The sequence below is a fragment of the Stegostoma tigrinum genome, chromosome 10 (genome assembly GCF_030684315.1).
Source record: "Stegostoma tigrinum isolate sSteTig4 chromosome 10, sSteTig4.hap1, whole genome shotgun sequence".
Lineage (NCBI taxonomy): Eukaryota > Metazoa > Chordata > Chondrichthyes > Orectolobiformes > Stegostomatidae > Stegostoma > Stegostoma tigrinum.
The window spans coordinates 7,526,933-7,544,795 of record NC_081363.1 but is presented as its reverse complement, the minus strand read 5'-3'; the positions used below and the strand labels follow the sequence as shown (position 1 = coordinate 7,544,795).

The following is a 17,863-nucleotide window of genomic DNA, read 5'->3' as shown; positions in this document are numbered from 1 at the left end:
GGGCCTGATGGGATGCTCTTCAGAGGTTAGACTTGATGGGTCGAATGGCCAACTTCCACAGTTTACAGATTCTATTCACTCTGTACACCATCGAGATCGCAGTAGTGTACACCATCTACAAGATGCACCATACCAATGATTATCCCAGCTCCTTACTTATCCGTGATTCCTATCACCTGCAGATGCAGATGTGAGAATACCATCACATGCAGAGCACCCCACCCAGCCAAACCCCACTCTGCTCCCAAATAATGCCTGTCTATTGGAGAAAGGATGATTTCATAATATTTATTACAAAGAATTAAACGTTAGTTTGAAAAGGTACATTTTCAACATTACACTCCATCAATCTGTATCTCCAAGGCCAGCAAATATTGACAAAACTAATTACATCAAGATCCATCCTCAAAACCATATCTACAAAAGGAAATGTACAACACAACAGCCAGTTTCTATTCCTTGGAGAGCTTCATTAGATTCTTATAATGAGCAAAGATATTCAACCATTTATTTTATTCATTCATCACCCTCTCTCAGTAAACGAATTCTTCCAGAATAAATCAGTTGTTTGAACAAGAAAGAGACAGAAGCCAACGTGACAAGTCTCTCTGTTGCTTTTCCAGTGTTCCTATTTAATCCCAAATTTGGTCCGTACTTAAATTTACAATTGAAAATCAATCGGACAAACACTTGGAAACAAAACAACACAGTTTCCTTTCCCAGAGCAAAAAAATACAAACCTTAAGAAAATGAAAAACCAGAACAATATGAGATTTGATCAGGGCTGTGACCAATGAGAGAGAGAACACTGGTGGTACAGGCCAGAGCTTAAACCACTAGCTGCAGTTCTTGTGCACAGAGAAAACAGTCCTTCTGAACTGTACAGCTTAAACACCATCATTTTGTAAAAGCAAAATTGTGCAGGATTTCAGGACCAACAATGCATAAAGAATCTGATATTGGTGCCATTTACATTTATTTACAGAATGCAGAGACAGAAGCACCAGCACTAGTATGTACAGGGCAGCTAAGTGGCAATATGTGCAGCATTTGCAAAGTGAGGTCTCCTCTCCCTGATCCATTAAGATTTACTGCCAGAGGCATTTTCTGCTTCCCAACCTTTGAAGGTGGTTAGTTGGCAGTTGCTGACGGGCAGCATGTAGTGGACAGAATAGTTACCTTGTCCCAACCTGTGGGGTGTCCTTCCCACTGGCTATGCCCTGGCCACTGTGCCAGCTCAGACAGTGCTCCCATACCTCTCTCTAGGTGTGTACCCACATTCGAGTCCAGGGCTCAGACTCTGATGCAGTGTAAACATATTTTTGAAAGGCGTAGAGAGATTTCTGATCACGGAAATGAGGAGAAATTTGTCTCTGTGGGCAGGAACTCAGTAACTAAAGGACACAGATTCCGAGGAATTGGCTAAAGAACCAGCATCAGAACCTGATGTGGCGGAATAGCTGGTCTGAAAATAAACTCTGATTGTAACTTTCAAGGGGGAAGCAAAAAGTGTGCAGCGGTTTAGGGAGAGGAGCTTTTCCAAAGGTTGGCACAATGAGAAGGGGCTGAATAGCCTCGTGCTGAGATGGGAGATTCTGTGATTTCTGTAGGAAGACACTCGGAGCTTGTTAAAAGGTGCTTCTCTGGAAACTAAACTCTTCAAATATTACACGTCACCACTTTGTACAACAATGCCTTCCTTGCCCACTGAAGCAGTAGAAGCTAACTCAAGGGAGACAGAACCAGTCAATGGCTCAGCTAAATAGCAAGGAGCAGAAGGAAATGCACAATCAAGGAGAATCAATGGGGGCTACGTTTTGCCTTCGGTTCCCCAAGAATGGGTCCATTTCAACAGAATGTAAAAACGTGGATTTTATTTTCAAAATCATTGCGATTCGAACCTGAGTGTAGATTGCCTTTGTGTTCATGCAGTGTTGCGATAAACCTGTTTGCTTCATCCTTGAAGTATCGGGAACAGCAAAGGACTCTTCTGCTTCGAAGCTGATATAAAAGTGGCACATCATCTGGTGGAGAGAGGTTTTCACACACAGCCATACTCATACCACACGGTCTGCTGGTCATCACCGGCATCAGGAGAGCCTGAAGAAGTCTTAGCCCCCCCTCCACCCCTTTTGCTCACATCGTCTGCTCTGGTTGCAGGGTCAATGTAGTCAGGAGCTCTGCTCTGTCCAGGGGCAGCCTCCAAATCCCCACACAGTCTCTGGCCCCGCCCTTTCAGATCATTGCTTTGATGAGAGCTGGCCCGTACGGGAGGGACAAGGGCCATGTCCCCGGCACGCGCCGTGGTGGCAGGTGGGGTCCCAGGTGAAACACATGGCCCTCCGCCATTTCTGAGGGAGCTGGCAGAGTGCTGAGGGAGGGCAAGGCATTTCTCGTCCTTCGGGGGGGCCAGGGAGAGGCGCCTGGGGTCTAGGGTCCGGCAGCTGATGCTGACTGCCGGGTGAGAGCCCAGTGGCCTGGCTGACTGCGGTCTCTCATGTGGCGTCCCCCCACTCCTGCAGTCGCCGGTGGATCTCCAGCTGCTGGTCCCACTCAGTGGAGGGGCCTCCGCCATCAGATGATGCTGAGCCTCCCGCTGGTCTGGGCAGCTGGACCTCAGTCCATCGGCCGATGCCAGGCTGTGTGCCCGGGTCAGTGAGCAGCTCCTGGCATTTCCCAGGGACGGGTTCCGGGCTTGCGGCACCTTCTCTCTCAGCTTGGGAGCGTTGCTGTGGATGGGAGCCACTGGCTGGGAGGAGGGGCTGGGCTGCAGTTGAGCCACAGGCACACGAGGGTCAGACATTTTCTTTGGAACAGGCAAAACGTGGCTGGTTGGCACTTTAGCTATTTCCTTCCTGCCGGGATGTGCGCTAATCATTGCCGGCTCACTTCTCTTCTTAAAGTAATCACTCAGCAATTCATCTCGTATGCTGACCTGAAATTAAAAGAAAGTCGGAAAGAATGGATTACAAAGTGTGTGACCACTTTCAGTGCTGATGCACTTAAAAGTACAAGAAATGAGACACTAGTTTCATTTAACAAGGTCACGTTCCATTTCAATTCTCCTTTCTCAACATATGCCCATAGTCCTAGTTAACATCCAAAACCCACACTCTAAGCCTCGAATATACTCAAAACCCTATACATCCACTGCTCCCTGAGCTAGGCAGCTCCAATGATTCATACCAAAGGCTTTTCTCATCCCAGTGTGAAGTGGTTGAACACATGCCCTGGGACTATGACCCTTAGCTCTCAACACTCCATCCAGGAGAAGCAGCATTTGAGAATCTACTCTATTTTGTGTTTTCTGATGTGTTCTGTGAGTTGCATTTACATAGCAGCTTTCAGATGCCACAGTTAATACCAGCAAATGCACTGGATATGAGTTGGAGGGAAAATGCTGCTCCATTCATACATTTGGATAACGTGATTAATTCTCTAGTATTGGATTTGATCCCATGGCAGTTGGGCCACATTGAATTGCAGTTGACATGAATGCAGGTTATTCACACAAGCTGATGTTCTCTTTATTCATTCACAGGATGATGGTGTTGCTGGCCAGGCAGCATTTACTACCCATCCCTAATTGCCCAGAGAGCAGTAAAGAGTCAACGACATTGCTGTGGGTCTGGAGTCGCATGTAGGCCAGACCAGGTAAGGATGGCAGTTTCCTTGCCTAAAGGACATTAGTGGACCAGATGGGTTTTTACAACAATCAACAACGGATTCACGGTCATCACTGGATTCTTAATTTCAGGTATTTATTGAATTCAAATTCCATCATCTGCCGTGGTGGGATTCGAAACAGGTTCCCCGGAACATTACCTGGATTTCTGGATTAACAGTCCAGCAATAATACCACTAGGCCATCACCTCCCCCTAGTGTGAGACTCTATGGCAGGAAACTGAGGGAAGAGTCCAATACACATCTGGTTGAGTTGCAAGGCATATTTTCCAAGTATCATTTTCCAGTAATTCTCAGAAATTAATTGGAAACAATCCTATTTTATATCTGCCCCAGACTCCGGTGTCTGAGGTTAGATACTTAACATTTTTTAGGGCTTAGTCCTGGGTCACTATCTGAGCCAGGCGGCAAAGCATCACTCCTGTTTGACTTCACTCAGAAAGTCACCAAAGTGTAATGTCATCCCAACACCCGCACTGAGTCACAACAGATTTTAAAAAATCTTTAAATGGAAAATGAGCTCTCTTCTGTATTCATTGCAGCTGTCACTGCAGAGAGAATGAGGTTCAGCGATACACAGTGGTGGAGGCTGCAGGAATGAAGGTAGCTGCACTGGGGAAGCGCTTTGCCTGATTTTGGTGAAGGAAGTTCTGAACTGCAGTTGCTGTCTTCACATAGAAAACCACAGCAGCCAATTCTGCACATAGTGAATCCGCCACAGAATGCAAAAACCCGGGAGATAATCTCATCTTTTGTGACGTCAGTTGAGAGATAAGTACTGGCCCATGGCACTGGGGAGAAACTCCCCCGATGCGTCACTGGGCCTTTTCCACGTCCCTGAACTAGAAAACACAACCTCAGCTTCATGCCTCCTCAAAGCAGAAAGTAATAAATTGGAAGGGGGAAGGAAAGAAAGGGAAGGCTCCTTTTTGACAAGGGGAAAACATTTTGAAAAAATCCTTTTAAGAGATGTGGAACTCGCTGGTTTTGCCAATCTTTGCTGCCCACCCCTAACTGCCTTTGCAAAGCGGTAATGGGCTGCTTCCTGGAACATTGCACTCCATCTGGTAACTGTAGTCATTTGGATACAATAGAGTAGCTCGCTCAGCTATTTTCTGACTGCAGTTAAGAGTCAACCACATTGCTGGGGTCTGGAGTCACATGTAGACCTGACTGGGTAAGGATGGCAGATTTCCTGCCCTAAGGGGCACAAGTGAACCAAATGATCACCTTCATTGAGAGTTGGCTTTAATTCTGATTTTTTTTTAAAGTAATTGGGAATTAAATTCCACACAGCATTGTGGCGGGATTGAACCCATATTCCCAAAGCATTAGCCTAGATAGTCTGGTTCATTAGGCTGGTGACACTGACTCAATACCACCACCTTCACCGTCAGCTGAACTGTCTAATCCTATGAAGAAAAATTTAACATCAAAGTAAGGAGGTTTTATTTTGGTTATACGGGGGATTGGTGAGACCACATCTGGAACACTGGGCTATTTAGGTCTGCTTATTTAAGGAAGATGTACAGTAATTGCACTGGAAGAGGTTCAAAGGAGGTTTACTAAATTGGTAACTGGAATGAGTGGATTGTTTTACAAGAATTGGCAGTCCGGCTGGCATTTAGAAGAGTGAGGGGTGACTTGCTTGACATGAGTAAGATCCTGAACGATCTTTACAAGGTGGTTACAGAAAGGATTATGTCCTCTTCTGCATGAGTCCTGTAATGAAGGAATTGTTTTAAGATTAAGGGGAACCATTTTAGGAAAAAGTTTTGGATAAATTTTTTTCTCTTGTTGGGCTGTGGGATCTTAGAAGCGTCTGCCTCATAAGGCAGAGTCATTCAATGCTTTTTGAGACTGAGGTAGATAGATTTCCCTGCCTAACAGGAAGCTAAGGTTAGTGAGGGCGGGCAGGAATGTGGAATGTGAAACATCAACAGATCAGCTGTGTGCCTATCGAGTGGCAGAGCAGGCTTGACAGGGGCTCGCCTCTGTTCCAAATTCATATAGAAGGTGATCCGCCCAGTCAAGGCCCTGTTAAAAGAAGGCTAAACAGCAGAAATAGAAAATGAGTACAGATGCAACCAAACTTGCAATTCAGAACCCCAGGTTAATGTTCTGGGCGCATGGGTTCAAATCCCCACCTTGGCAGATGGTGAAACCTGCAATCAACAATGATAATGAATAAAAAGCTAGCCAAATGGCCACCATGTAACCATTGTGTGTTGTTGTAAAAGCCATTCGACTCAGTCCCTTAGGCAAGGAAATCTGCTGTCCTTATCCTGTCTGATCTATATGTGACTCCAGACCCACAGGAATGTGGCTGACCTTTAACAGCCCTCGGGCCAATCAGGGATGAGCGACAGGTAGTGGCCTAGTTGGTGACACTCACATCTCAGAAACAAATCCAAAAAAAAAGAGTCCCTGGAGCAGGTGGGAGGGTGACAAAGTAATGGGAGGAAGGTAACGTATTTACAGGAAGAAGGTGCACCATTCTCAGAGCTTGTCATCAGGTCTCTCAGTGGCAATCTTTTACTGGTGACTGGCACTGACTGATGGGAGAGTGACTGATTTGGTAGGCTATTGAACACAGTTATCTAAGGCATCTGTCTCTTGGATAATTGGGATTAGCAATTAAGGGTCCTCATGTTTAAACTGAGATTGTCAAAGGTTGTTCGATGAGACAAAATCACCGAAAAGGAGTCTTAGAACAAATGTCTAGAGGTACCTACGCCAAATAGAGCTTCACCTTCCAACATGATCATCTGATTACTCAACATCTGATGTTTTTGCTTAGAGGTCTAACGACTTCTGCCTTGAAAATATTCAAGGGCTCTGCTCACACTGACTTTTGAGGAACAGGGCTTCAAAGAACCAACTTTGAGAGACAACATTTTTGTCCTAAATAGGTGACCCATAATTTTTAATCAGTCGTCCCTTGTTCTGGGTTCTCTGAGAAGTAGAAATATCGTTTCCACAACTACCTGCCCAGATCCCTCAGGATCCTATACATGGTTTGAGTTGTAACTAGCAGAGCTGATGTTAGAATTAGTCAAGCAGTTGATTTGGGTTTCCAAAAGGATTCAATAAGGTGCCACATCACAGCTAATTACACACAATTAGGGTTCATAGGATCATATTATATTAGCTAGCATTAGTTAATGGACAGACAACAGAGATTAAATAGTAAAATGTGAGGCTGGATGAACACAGCAGGCTCAGCAGCATCTCAGGAGCACAAAAGCTGACGTTTCGGGCCTAGGCCCTTCATCAGAGAGGGGGATGGGATGAGGGTTCTGGAATAAATAGGGAGAGAGGGGGAGGCGCACCGAAGATGGAGAGAAAAGAAGCAAGGCTGAAGAGATTAGAAGAGAGTTGCAGTGGGAGAGAGATTCCCTGAGGTGGGTCCGGTGGGAGGAGGGTAACTTCTTCAGGTTAGGCATCCCTGGAAAAGGCTTCGCAGTGAGGTTAAAATTGTATCAGTGATAATGGGAACTACAGATCCTGGAGAATCCAAGATAATAAAATGTGAGGCTGGCCCTCATCCCATCCCCCTTTTCTGATGAAGGGTCTAGGCCCGAAACGTCAGCTTTTGTGCTCCTGAGATGCTGCTTGGCCTGCTGTGTTCATCCAGCCTCACATTTTATTATCTTGGATTCTCCAACATCTGCAGTTCCCATTATCAGAGATTAAATAGATAACATGTGCCTTAGCAAGCCAAAACTTGAAGGCTTTTGCCTTGGGCTTGGGCCTGGGCCTCAACTGTTTATGATCTAAATTAATGATGTTTACAAGACAACTGTGCGTAACACAAAACAGGTTTTCCAACAAGACAAAGTTAGGTAGGAAATTAAGCTGTGGAGGCGGGCAGGTTGGGTGATGAACATGAACATGGTAAATGTAACATCATGTGGCAAAGCAAAACATTTTTAGAAGGTGAGAGACTGAATTAAGTTGTTGTTCTGAAGGCCCAGGAGGTCATGAAGGTCAAAGTTACGGCAAGTGATTAGGAAACCAAACAGTACATTATTATCAGAGATAATGGGAACTGCAGATGTTGGAGAATCCAAGATAACAAAGTGTGAAGCTGGATGAACACCGCAGGCCAAGCAGCATCTCAGGAGCAAAAAAGCTGACGTTTCAGGCTAGACCCTTCATCAGAGAGGGGGTGGGGTGAGGGTTCTGGAATAAATAGGGAGAGAGGGGGAGGCAGACTGAAGATGGAGAGAAAAGAAGATAGGTGGAGAGGAGAGTATAGGTGGGGAGGTAGGGAGGGGATAGGTCAGTCCAGGGAAGACAGACAGGTCAAGGGGGTGGGATGAGGTTAGTAGGTAGGAAATGGAGGTGTGGCTTGAGGTGGGAGGAGGGGATAGGTGACAGGAAGAACAGGTGTTAGGAAGGCGGGGACGAGCTGGGTCGGTTTACAGATGCAGTGGGGGAAGGGGAGATTTTGAAGCTGGTGAAATCCACATTGATACCATTGGGCTGCAGGGTTCCCAAGCAGAATATGAGTTCCTGTTCCTGCAACCTTAGGGTCGCATCATTATGGCACTGCAGGAGGCCCAGGATGGACATGTCGTCTAAGGAATGGGAAGCGGAGTTGAAATGGTTCACGACTGGGAGGTGCAGTTGTTTACTGCGGACCGATTACATTTCATAAAAGACTGCAGTCTACAATAGGATTTAATTATGAGGGTAAAGAGACAGAAACACAAATGCCTGAGCAAGCCAAAACTTGAAGGCTTTTGCCTTGGGCTTGGGCATCTTCTGAGGTCTCCAGCAAAGACGAGAGTGGTCCTAGAGGAAAGAGTGCTGAACTGGGGGAAGGCCAACAACAGCAAAATTCAACAGGAACTGCGGAATGTGGATTGGGAGCAGCTGTTTGTGGGTAAATCCACATTTGATATGTGGGAGGCTTTTAAAGAGGGGTTGATTAGAGTGCAGGACAGACATGTCCCTGTGAAAATGAGGGATAGAAAGGGCAAGATTACGGAACCATGGAAATTGAGACTAGCCAAGAGGGAAAAGGAAGCATACATAAAGTCTAGGCGACTGAAAACAGACAAAACTTGGGAAGAATATCGGGCAAGTAAGACCAATCTTAAAAGAGTTATTAAAAGGGCTAAAAGGGGTCATGAAATATCTTTGACAAATGGGGTTAAGGAAAATCCCAAACCTTTTTAGAAATACAAAAGGAGCAAGAGGGTAACTACAGAAAGGGTTGGCCCACTCAAGGACAAAGGAGGGAAGTTATGGCAGGAGACAGAGAAATTGACTGCAATTCTTAATGAGTACTTTGCATCGGTATTCACTGAGGAGACGGACATGATGGATGTTAAGGTTAGGGATAGATGTTTGATTACTCAAGGTCAAAGTCTAGGGTGGGGGCGGGAGAAGTGTTGGGTACTCTAAGAGGCATTAGGGTGGACAAATCCCCAGGTCCGGATGGGATCTATCCCAAGTAACTGAGGGAAGCAAGACAGGAAATAGCTGGGGCCTTAACATATATCTTTGCAGGATCCTTGAGCATGGGTGAGGTCCCGGAGGACTGGAGAATTGTTAATGTTGTCCCCTTGTTTAAGAAGGGTAACAAGGATAATCCAGATAATTATAGACCGATGAGCCTGATGCCAGTGGTGGGGAAGCTGCTGGAGAAGATACTGAGGGATAGGACCTATTTACATTTGGAAGAAAATGGGTTTATTAGTGATAGGCAGCATGGTTTTGTGCAGGGAATGTCATGTCTTACCAACTTGATAGAATTCTTTGAGGAAGTGACAAAGTTGATAGATAAGGGAAGGGCTGTGGATGTCATATACATGGACTACAGTAAGGCATTTGATAAGGTTCCCCATGGTAGGTTGATGGAAAAAGTGAAGTCTCATGGGGTCCAGGGTGTACTAGCTAGATGGATAGAGAACTGACTGGGCAACAGGAGGCAGGCAGTTGTAGTGGAAGCGAGTTTCTCAGAATGGAGAACTGTGACCAGCACTGTTCCACAGGGATCTGTGTTGGGACCACTGTTGTTTGTGATATACATAAATGATCTGGAGGAAGGTATAGCTGGTCTGATGAGCAAGTTTGCAGATGACACTAAGATTGGTGGAGTAGCAGATAGTGAAGGGGACTGTTGGAGAATGCAGCAGAATATAGATAGACTGGAGAGTTGGGCAGATAAATGGCAGATGGAGTTCAATCTGGGCAAATGCAAGGTGATGCATTTTGGAAGATCCAATTCAAGAGCGTACTATACGGGAAATGGAAAAGCCCTGGGGAAAATTGATGCACAGACAGATCTGGACATTCGGGCCCATTGTACCTTGAAGGTGGCAACGCAGGTCGATAGAGTGGTCAAGAATGCTTAAGGCATGCTTTTATTCATCGGACGGGGTATTCAGTACAAGAATTGGCAGGTCATGTTACAGTAATATAGGACTTTAGTTTGACCACATTTGGAATACTGCGTACAGTTCTGGACATCACATTAATAAAAGGATGTGGATGCTTTGGAGAGGTGCACAGGAGGTTCACCAGGATGTTGCCTGGTATAGAGGCCACTAGCTATGAAGAGAGGTTGAGTAGATTAGGGTTATTTACATTAGAAAGACGGAGGTTGAGGGGGGACCTGATTGAGGTCTACAAAATCACGAGAGGTTTCGACAGGGTGGATAGCAAGAAGCTTTTTCCCCAGAGTGGGGGACTCAATTACTAGGGGTCACGATTTCAAGGTGAGAGGGGAAAAGTTTTAGGGAGATATGCGTGGAAAGTTCTTTACGCAGAGGGTGGTGGCTGCCTGGAATGTGTTGCCAGTGGGGGTGGTAGAGGCAGGCATGATAGCATCATTTGAGATATATCTAGACAGATACATGAATGGGCAGGGAGCAGAGGGATACAGATCCTTGGAAAATTGGCGACAGGTTTAGATGGAAGATCTGGATCGGTGCAGGCTCAGAGGGCCGAAGGGCCTGTTCCTGTGCTGTAATTTTCTTTGTTCTTTGCTCTTTGGACAGAGCATTGTTGAGACCATACATTGCTGTACTCTGAACAGTTCTGGCCTCCTTACCTAAGGAAGGGTATACTTGCCTTCGAGGAATGATTTAGGAAAGATTTCCCAAACAATCCCTGGAATGGAGGGATTGTCTTAGTGTATAGAATGTAGGCTCATTTCCCCTTGCTGTTCAGAAGAGCAAGAAGTGATTTAATTGAATATATACTACTTTTAACAAATTGGCAGGTTAATTTTTGGGAGAATGGTTCACTTAACTGGGGAAGTTTGGAATAATGCAGGCTCAGAATTGCAGAATGACCATTTAGAAACAAAACAAGGAGAGATTTGTCCACCTCGACAGTTGACAGTCTTTGGAATTCTCAATCACAGAGGGCTGAGGATGCTCAGTTGTCAAGTGCATTCAAGGGCAGACACTAAAAGAATCAAGGCATATGGTTTTAGTACAGGAAGGTGGGCCTGAGGTAGGAAATGAGGAATGACTGTTCTGAGTATTGAGCAAGTCTGATGGCCTGAATGCTTCACTCCTATTCTTATTCCTTACCTTTTCAGCACTTTTCCTATTAGCTTGTCATGAGGAGTGCTGGAAGAGCCAGGAATGGCACAGCAGGCTTGACAGGGTGAATGGCCTAGTCCTGTTCCTGCCTCTTAAGGTCCTCACTACTGCTCCAACAAGCTCCACAAGATTTTTCTTTTCCTCTATTCTTTTTACAGGATGTAGGCATCACTGGCGCATCCAGAAAGTGTTAACCACGTCGCTGTGTCCCCGGAATCACAAATTGGTCAAATGGGGTGACGATGGCAGAACTCCCCCCACCCCGCCACCCCCACAGGATATTGGTGAATCAGATGGGCTTTTGTTTCAAATTTCCCCATGGTGTGATGTCAACCCATGTCCCTAGAGCATTAACCTGAGCCACTACACCAACCTCTAGAATGATCCCAGCAATAAAAGGTATGGCTAAGATTGTGCTCTTTACAGTCAATGTGGCCAAGACGAGATTTTATTGTGAAGGATTAGGGCAAAAGCAGACAAAGAAGGGAGGCCTAATATTGTTACTGGACTGGTAATCCAGAACCACATGCTAATACTCAAGGCACATCTCATCATGGCAAGTGGTCAAATGTTAATTCAACAAATAAACCTGCCATTTAAAGAGGAAAAAAAAGTCTAAAGATAACCAGGAAACTGTGGCCAATTCTCATTTAAAAGAGAAACCTCACCTAGATTTAGTGCAGTGCTAACGACTAAACCACTGTGCTGCCTACTGATTCATCAATATCCTTTAAGAAAGTAGTTTTTTTAAAATCAACATGTCTGGGGATGTTAGGGCACACTTCTGGGGCAGGTGGGACTTGAACCTGAGACTTCAGGCTTGTCATCCTCACCTACATGTGATCTATAGTCACAAGATTCTCTTAAAGGCCCTCAGAAATGGCCTTAGCAAGCCTCTCAGCTTAAAGTTAATTAGAGATTTATAGGGGAGGCAATGGCCTAGTGGATTTATTGCTTGAGTGTTAATCAAAAAACACAACTAATGTTCTGGGGATAAGAGCCTAAGGTGCTGCTTGGCCTGCTGTGTTCATCCAGCTCCACACCTTGTTATCTTGGATTCTTCAGCATCTGCAGTTCCCATTATCTTCAATGTTCTGGGGACTCAGGTCCAAATCCCATTATGTCAGAAGGTGGTATGTGAATTCAATTTAAAACAAAATCTGGAATTAAGAATCTACTGATGGTCATGAAACCATTATTGACTCATGGAAAATTCCTTCTGGTTCTCGAATAACCCTAGGCGGGATGTGACTCCAGACCCACGGCAAGGTGGTTGACTCTCAACTGCCCCATGAAATGGCCTAGCAAGTCACTCAGTTCAAGGGCAGTTAGGAACAGACAATAAATGCTGGCCAGCCAGTGACGCCTGCATCCCATGAGTGAATAAAACAAAGGCCAACAAATTGCAAGCAATAGTCAAATCCTATGGAAGAACAAAAAAATGATTTCCAATGGCTAATGGGTTGATACCATCATGGCAGAGATGAGGAAAAATGGGGAAAGAGCCACAGGTGACTATGAGGATAAATTTGAGAAGTTTGGTGTCCTGTCTGATCGAATAGCAGGAACAGATTCAGTAATATGCCTCAAAAGAAAATTGAATAATAACATTAGCCACCCTCTACATGCAGGTTAAGATAGGTTGTAAGGGGAAGCCGGGGAGTGAGAGGTGTGAGAGTCTGCGGTGGGTAAATTGTTGGAGGGAATTCTGAGAGACAGAACTTACGTGCGTTTGGAGATATTGCTGGGAATGGAGTGCTCGAGTAATAAAGAGGGGCTGGGAATTTTGTCACTGGAGCATCAGGAGGTTGAGGAGTGACCTTATAGAGGTTTAATAAAATCATGAGGGGTATAGATGAGGTGAACAGCAAAACTTTCTTCCCTAGGGTGGACTAGTTCTAAACTGGGGCCATACTTTTAAGCTGAGTGGAGAAAGATTTAAAAGGAACCTGAGGAGCATCTTTTCACACAGAAGATGGCTTGCATGTGTTATGTACTGCCAGAGGAAGTGGATGCAGATACAATTACAACACTTAGAAGACATTTGGACAGGGACATAAATAGGAAAGATTTAGTGGCGTGTTGGCCAAATGCAGGCAAGTGGGATTAGTTCAGTTTTGGGAAACATGGTCGGCATGGATGTGTTGAACTGAAGGGTCTGTTTCCTTGCTGTGTGACTCTATAAATACTGAAAGGGAAAAATCTGCAGGGATGTAGGGAAAGACTAGGTGGTATGGGATTAATTGGATTTCTCTCTGAAAGTGCCAGCACAGATACCATAGCCCAAATGGCTTCCTTTTGCATAATACAATCTTTACTTCAAACACTCCAATCTGGTCACCCTCTTATCAATCTTATGTCCTCCTCCAGCATTCACTGATGACTCCTACACAATGAGAAATACTTGAATACACTGACTAAAGAGACCTTGACCATGGATTTAACATGATGTGGAGGTGCCAGTGTTGAACTGGAATGGACAAAGTCAGAAGTCACACAAAGTCAGGTTATAGTCCAATAGGTTTATTTGAAATCACAAACTTTTAGAGCACTGATCCTTCATTAGTTGAAATCTTCTGCTGAGATTTTAGCAATTATAGTTTTTCTTTTAAATTGAAAATGCTTTGCGAACCCACATTTATGTGTTAACATACTCTTCCTGTAAATACTGCATCTATTTCCCATTATTTCTTTGTCTCTTTTTGGACCTATTCCAATGACTACAGTTTTAACAATAGGACTTCTGTATTTGCTTTCAGCTTCTGTTGTCTAGTCTTCTACCAGGACACCTTTCTTTGTGTCTGGCCCATTTCCTGCAAATGTGGTTTACACTCCTCTTTAGCAGCCTCTGGGGCAGATCATCTTCCACTAGTTGACAGTAATAACACTGCACAAACGACTCAAGGGAAGGAAATCTGCCATCCTTACTTGGCCTGTCTTTCAATGTGACCAGTCTATTGTAACGTCCTTGCATGTGGCCATTCACTTACAACAACACAGGCCATCAAACAAAAAAGATTGTTTGGCTCACTGCCAGAAGAACAAAATTGAAACATTCCAGTGTCAGGAATTGAGCAGATTCAGTAAAATGGGATTGATGCATTTTTGCATGGGGTGCAGGAATAAGGGGCGCATTAGGGCGCACGTGTACGGATCTTTGAATGTAGAAGGGCAACAAAGTTGTTTGAAAACCACACAGTATCCTTGCCTTCTATAAATGTCATGCGGAATTTGTCTCTGTTAGTATAACACTGGCTGGGCCCCAGAAGAAGTAGACCAATCAATTCTGTGCATCATAATTCATAAGGGATATCAAGATCTTCAAGGTTTTGATTGGAATGGTCCCAGAAATGTTGTAGAATTAGAGAAGCTTGGGTTCGTTCCCTTTACAGCAGAGAAGGTTAATAAATGATTAAAGAGGTGTATAATGAATTCTACCCTTCCTAACCAGTGGAAACACATTCTTACTCTACTACAGGGAAAGGCACTGGCTGCTTGGTGAGTATCTGCTAAGTAGTTAAGGTCGATTCTGTTCTTAAGTTCAACGTGGAATACAAATTGGTGGTATGAATGATTTTAAAAAAAATCAACATTAGGAAGCGAATAACATAACCAAGTAATTAATTGAAACTCATTAAGGATAGCAGGTTAGATGATGCATCAAGGCTACAGCACGTGGGAGCTCCTGAATACCCGTTTGTTGTTCAAGCAAATTTAGGTCACACAGTAAGAGCTAGAGGTTGAACTACAGATACTAGGATACATCTGGGAAGTGGAAATGTTAGCTGGAACCTTGGAATCAGTAGGCAGCATCACCGCAGGATTATGCTAAATATTTTTGAGAAACAAACTGTTTCCAGTGGCAGAGGGGTTGGTAACTGTGGAGTAAGGTGTTTAACAAAGATTTGTTATAAAAGATAAATTCCTGCAGTGAGTTCTTGTGATGTGTAACACACTATCTGAAGGGCAGCAACCTTCAAAGGAATTGGTTAAATAGTAGAAGGGAAGACAACTGAAAAGGACCAAATGGATGGATTGTTCAAAAAGCTGGCACGTTCGCATTGGCCTGATCAGCCTCCTTTTGGGCTATATCATTCTGTGGTTCCATCTAAAGGCAAGTTGTTTTTCACTCCTCTCAAGTGAAGAAGAGCTAAACTCTTAAAATCCTCAGCCCCCAGCAGACCTGTGACTGGTTTCACTCACCAATAACATCTATCAGTTTGGAAGCAAAAATGATCACACACGATTTATGCAACTAGAAAAAAATCAAAGACAAGAAATTCAGCCCAAACAGTCTGTGCTCCATTCGAGTCTCTTCTCATCTTTCATTTTCAAAATCCATCATTGTAATTCACTAGTCTCTTGGTCATTTCGTTACCAAGCTTCCTCTTAAATTCTTTGGTGACTCAAATTACATCTTAACTTGGCAACAATGTACTCAGCCACCTTTTGAAATAGTGTGCTCATCTCATTCCTGGAATGTGGGCACTGCTGACAACGCAGCTCTGGTCACCCTGAAGACCGTGGCTGCCACAGTGTGGTGTGGGACCAGTAGTTACCGGGCAGAATCCAGGGAGACTGTAGCAATAACTCAGCAGCTGACGTAGTGTTAGCTTTCCTGGTGCTGACCCACCAAGCCATGGTTCCTCAGTATCCCAGCGTCCACCGCACTCTGCAGCAGTGAATTCCACAGACTCTTGATACTGTGACCAAAGTAAATTCTTGTCATCTCCATTTTAAACCTGCTACCCCTAGAGTCATAAAGTTATAGAGCACAGCAACACACCCTTTAGCCCACCATGTCTACGCCAACCACAAACACCAAGCAACACTACTCCCATTTACCAGCACTTCTCCATTGTCTACAATGCCCTGGCTTTTCAAGTGCTCGTCCTGGTGCTTACATGTTGTGAGAGCACCTGCCTCCATCACCTTTTCAGGCAGCGCGCTTCATTTTTCCACCACCTTCTGGCTGAAGTCTTTTTCCCTCAGATCTCCTCACCTTACACTTACATCCTCTGGTCTTAAACACGTCAGCTGTGGTGGAGAGATTCTCACAAACTATTGTCTACGCCTATATTGTCCAGAATTTTGTATACCTCAGATTCCCACAGCTTCCTCTGCTCCAGGGGAAACAAAACCCAACCTATCGAGGCTCTCCACATATCTGAGACTTTTCATCCCAAGCAACATCCTGGTGACTCTCCTCTGCACTCTCTACAGTGCAATCACTTCCTTCCGATAGTGTGGCAACCAGAACAGTACACAGTATTCCATCTGTGGCCCAACCAATGTTTGATAAAGATGCAACAAGACTTTCATGCTCGTATACTCTATGCCCCAGCTATTGAAAATAAGCGATAGGGTTAGGGTTAGATGCCTTCTTCACCATCCTGTCTACCTGTGATTGACACCCTCAGGGATGTATGGACTGACACACGAAGGTCCTTCTGTTCCTCAGCACTCGAGGGATCTAAGATTCATTGTGTATATCCTTCTCTTATGAGAACTCCCGAAATCTTAACAAGCACGAGCTGATGCATTAAGTCCCATCTGCCACGGCCCTGCCAATTTCCCAGCTCTACAGAGGGCAGTGGCAAGAAGTCACTGAGGAGGATCATTTTGGGAGAGGCTGAGTCGCTCACCGCACTGGAGAAGAGAATTGTGGAGGATGCCGTGTCAAAGAATGGTGAAGTGCACACCTTTCAACGAGGAGGGGGCTCTGGAGCTTTTACACTTTTAGGTGCTTATTTAATGAGCAGCACAACTGAGTCAGGGGTGGTTGGCTCGAGGTAAAATCATGGTGCCATGGAAATTGAGGTTACTTTAAGAAAAAGAGAGAGAGGCCAGTAGGCAGATTAGAAAGGCTGTAGTAGGGGTGACTCAATAACTCAACCAGTAGGCTGAGATCGTGATTCCTGTATGGTCTGTTGCCTCAATTGGAACATCTGGATAAATTTCCAGAAGGGGATAGTGAACAACCAGTGACTCAAGTTCATGAGGGAATGAACAACATGGGGAAAGACAGCATGGAGCTCTTGCAGGAACAGTTTCAGAAGCTAGGGAGTAGGTTGAAACACAGAACCTCCACGATAATAACCTCAAAAGTAATAAATGTGCCACAAAGTTCACCATATGGCAAAGGCAGATCAGGGAGGAAAATGCATGATTTGAGGAATGGTGTAGAAGGGAGGGGTTCTGATTTTCAGGACATTGGGATCACTTCTGGGAAAACAGAAAGCTGTTCAGAAGAGATGGGCTTCACCTGAGCAGAAATGAAACTAATGTCCTGGCTGAGAAAATAAATAGTGCCATGGGCATGGATTTAAACTTGTAAGGTGGGGTGGGTTCATTAATGGGCCTAGTTTTGGAAGTACCAGAGAGGGGCGAAAAAAAGAGAGAAGATGGGGAATGGGGAAAACTCAAGTGTTAACAGCAAACAAAGAAATGTGTGCCTCCCAATCAGCAAGAAAGAGATGAGATAGTTGAGATTGTTTGTATATAAATGCAAGAAATATCACGAATAAAACTGGGGAACTGGAAGCAGAAACTGCTCTAGGCCAATATGACACAGTCACTTTGACAAAAATATAGCTCAAGGAAGAACAGGACT

The 17,863-nt window shown here is 44.7% G+C and overlaps 1 protein-coding gene across 4 annotated transcripts in view; it reads right to left on the bottom strand.

Annotated features, from left to right (window-relative positions):
• Nucleotides 1–274: 274 nt before the first annotated feature.
• The window catches only part of ccdc88c (coiled-coil domain containing 88C), a 257,529-nt gene continuing 239,940 nt past the window's right edge, over nt 275–17,863 (bottom strand). For all 4 annotated transcript variants that reach the window (XM_059648946.1, XM_059648947.1, XM_059648948.1 and 1 more), the window contains one exon: nt 275–2,935. In XM_059648946.1, the coding sequence (XP_059504929.1) occupies nt 2,042–2,935 (894 nt within the window). In that variant the 3' untranslated portion in view covers nt 275–2,041. The remainder of the gene's footprint in view (nt 2,936–17,863) is intronic.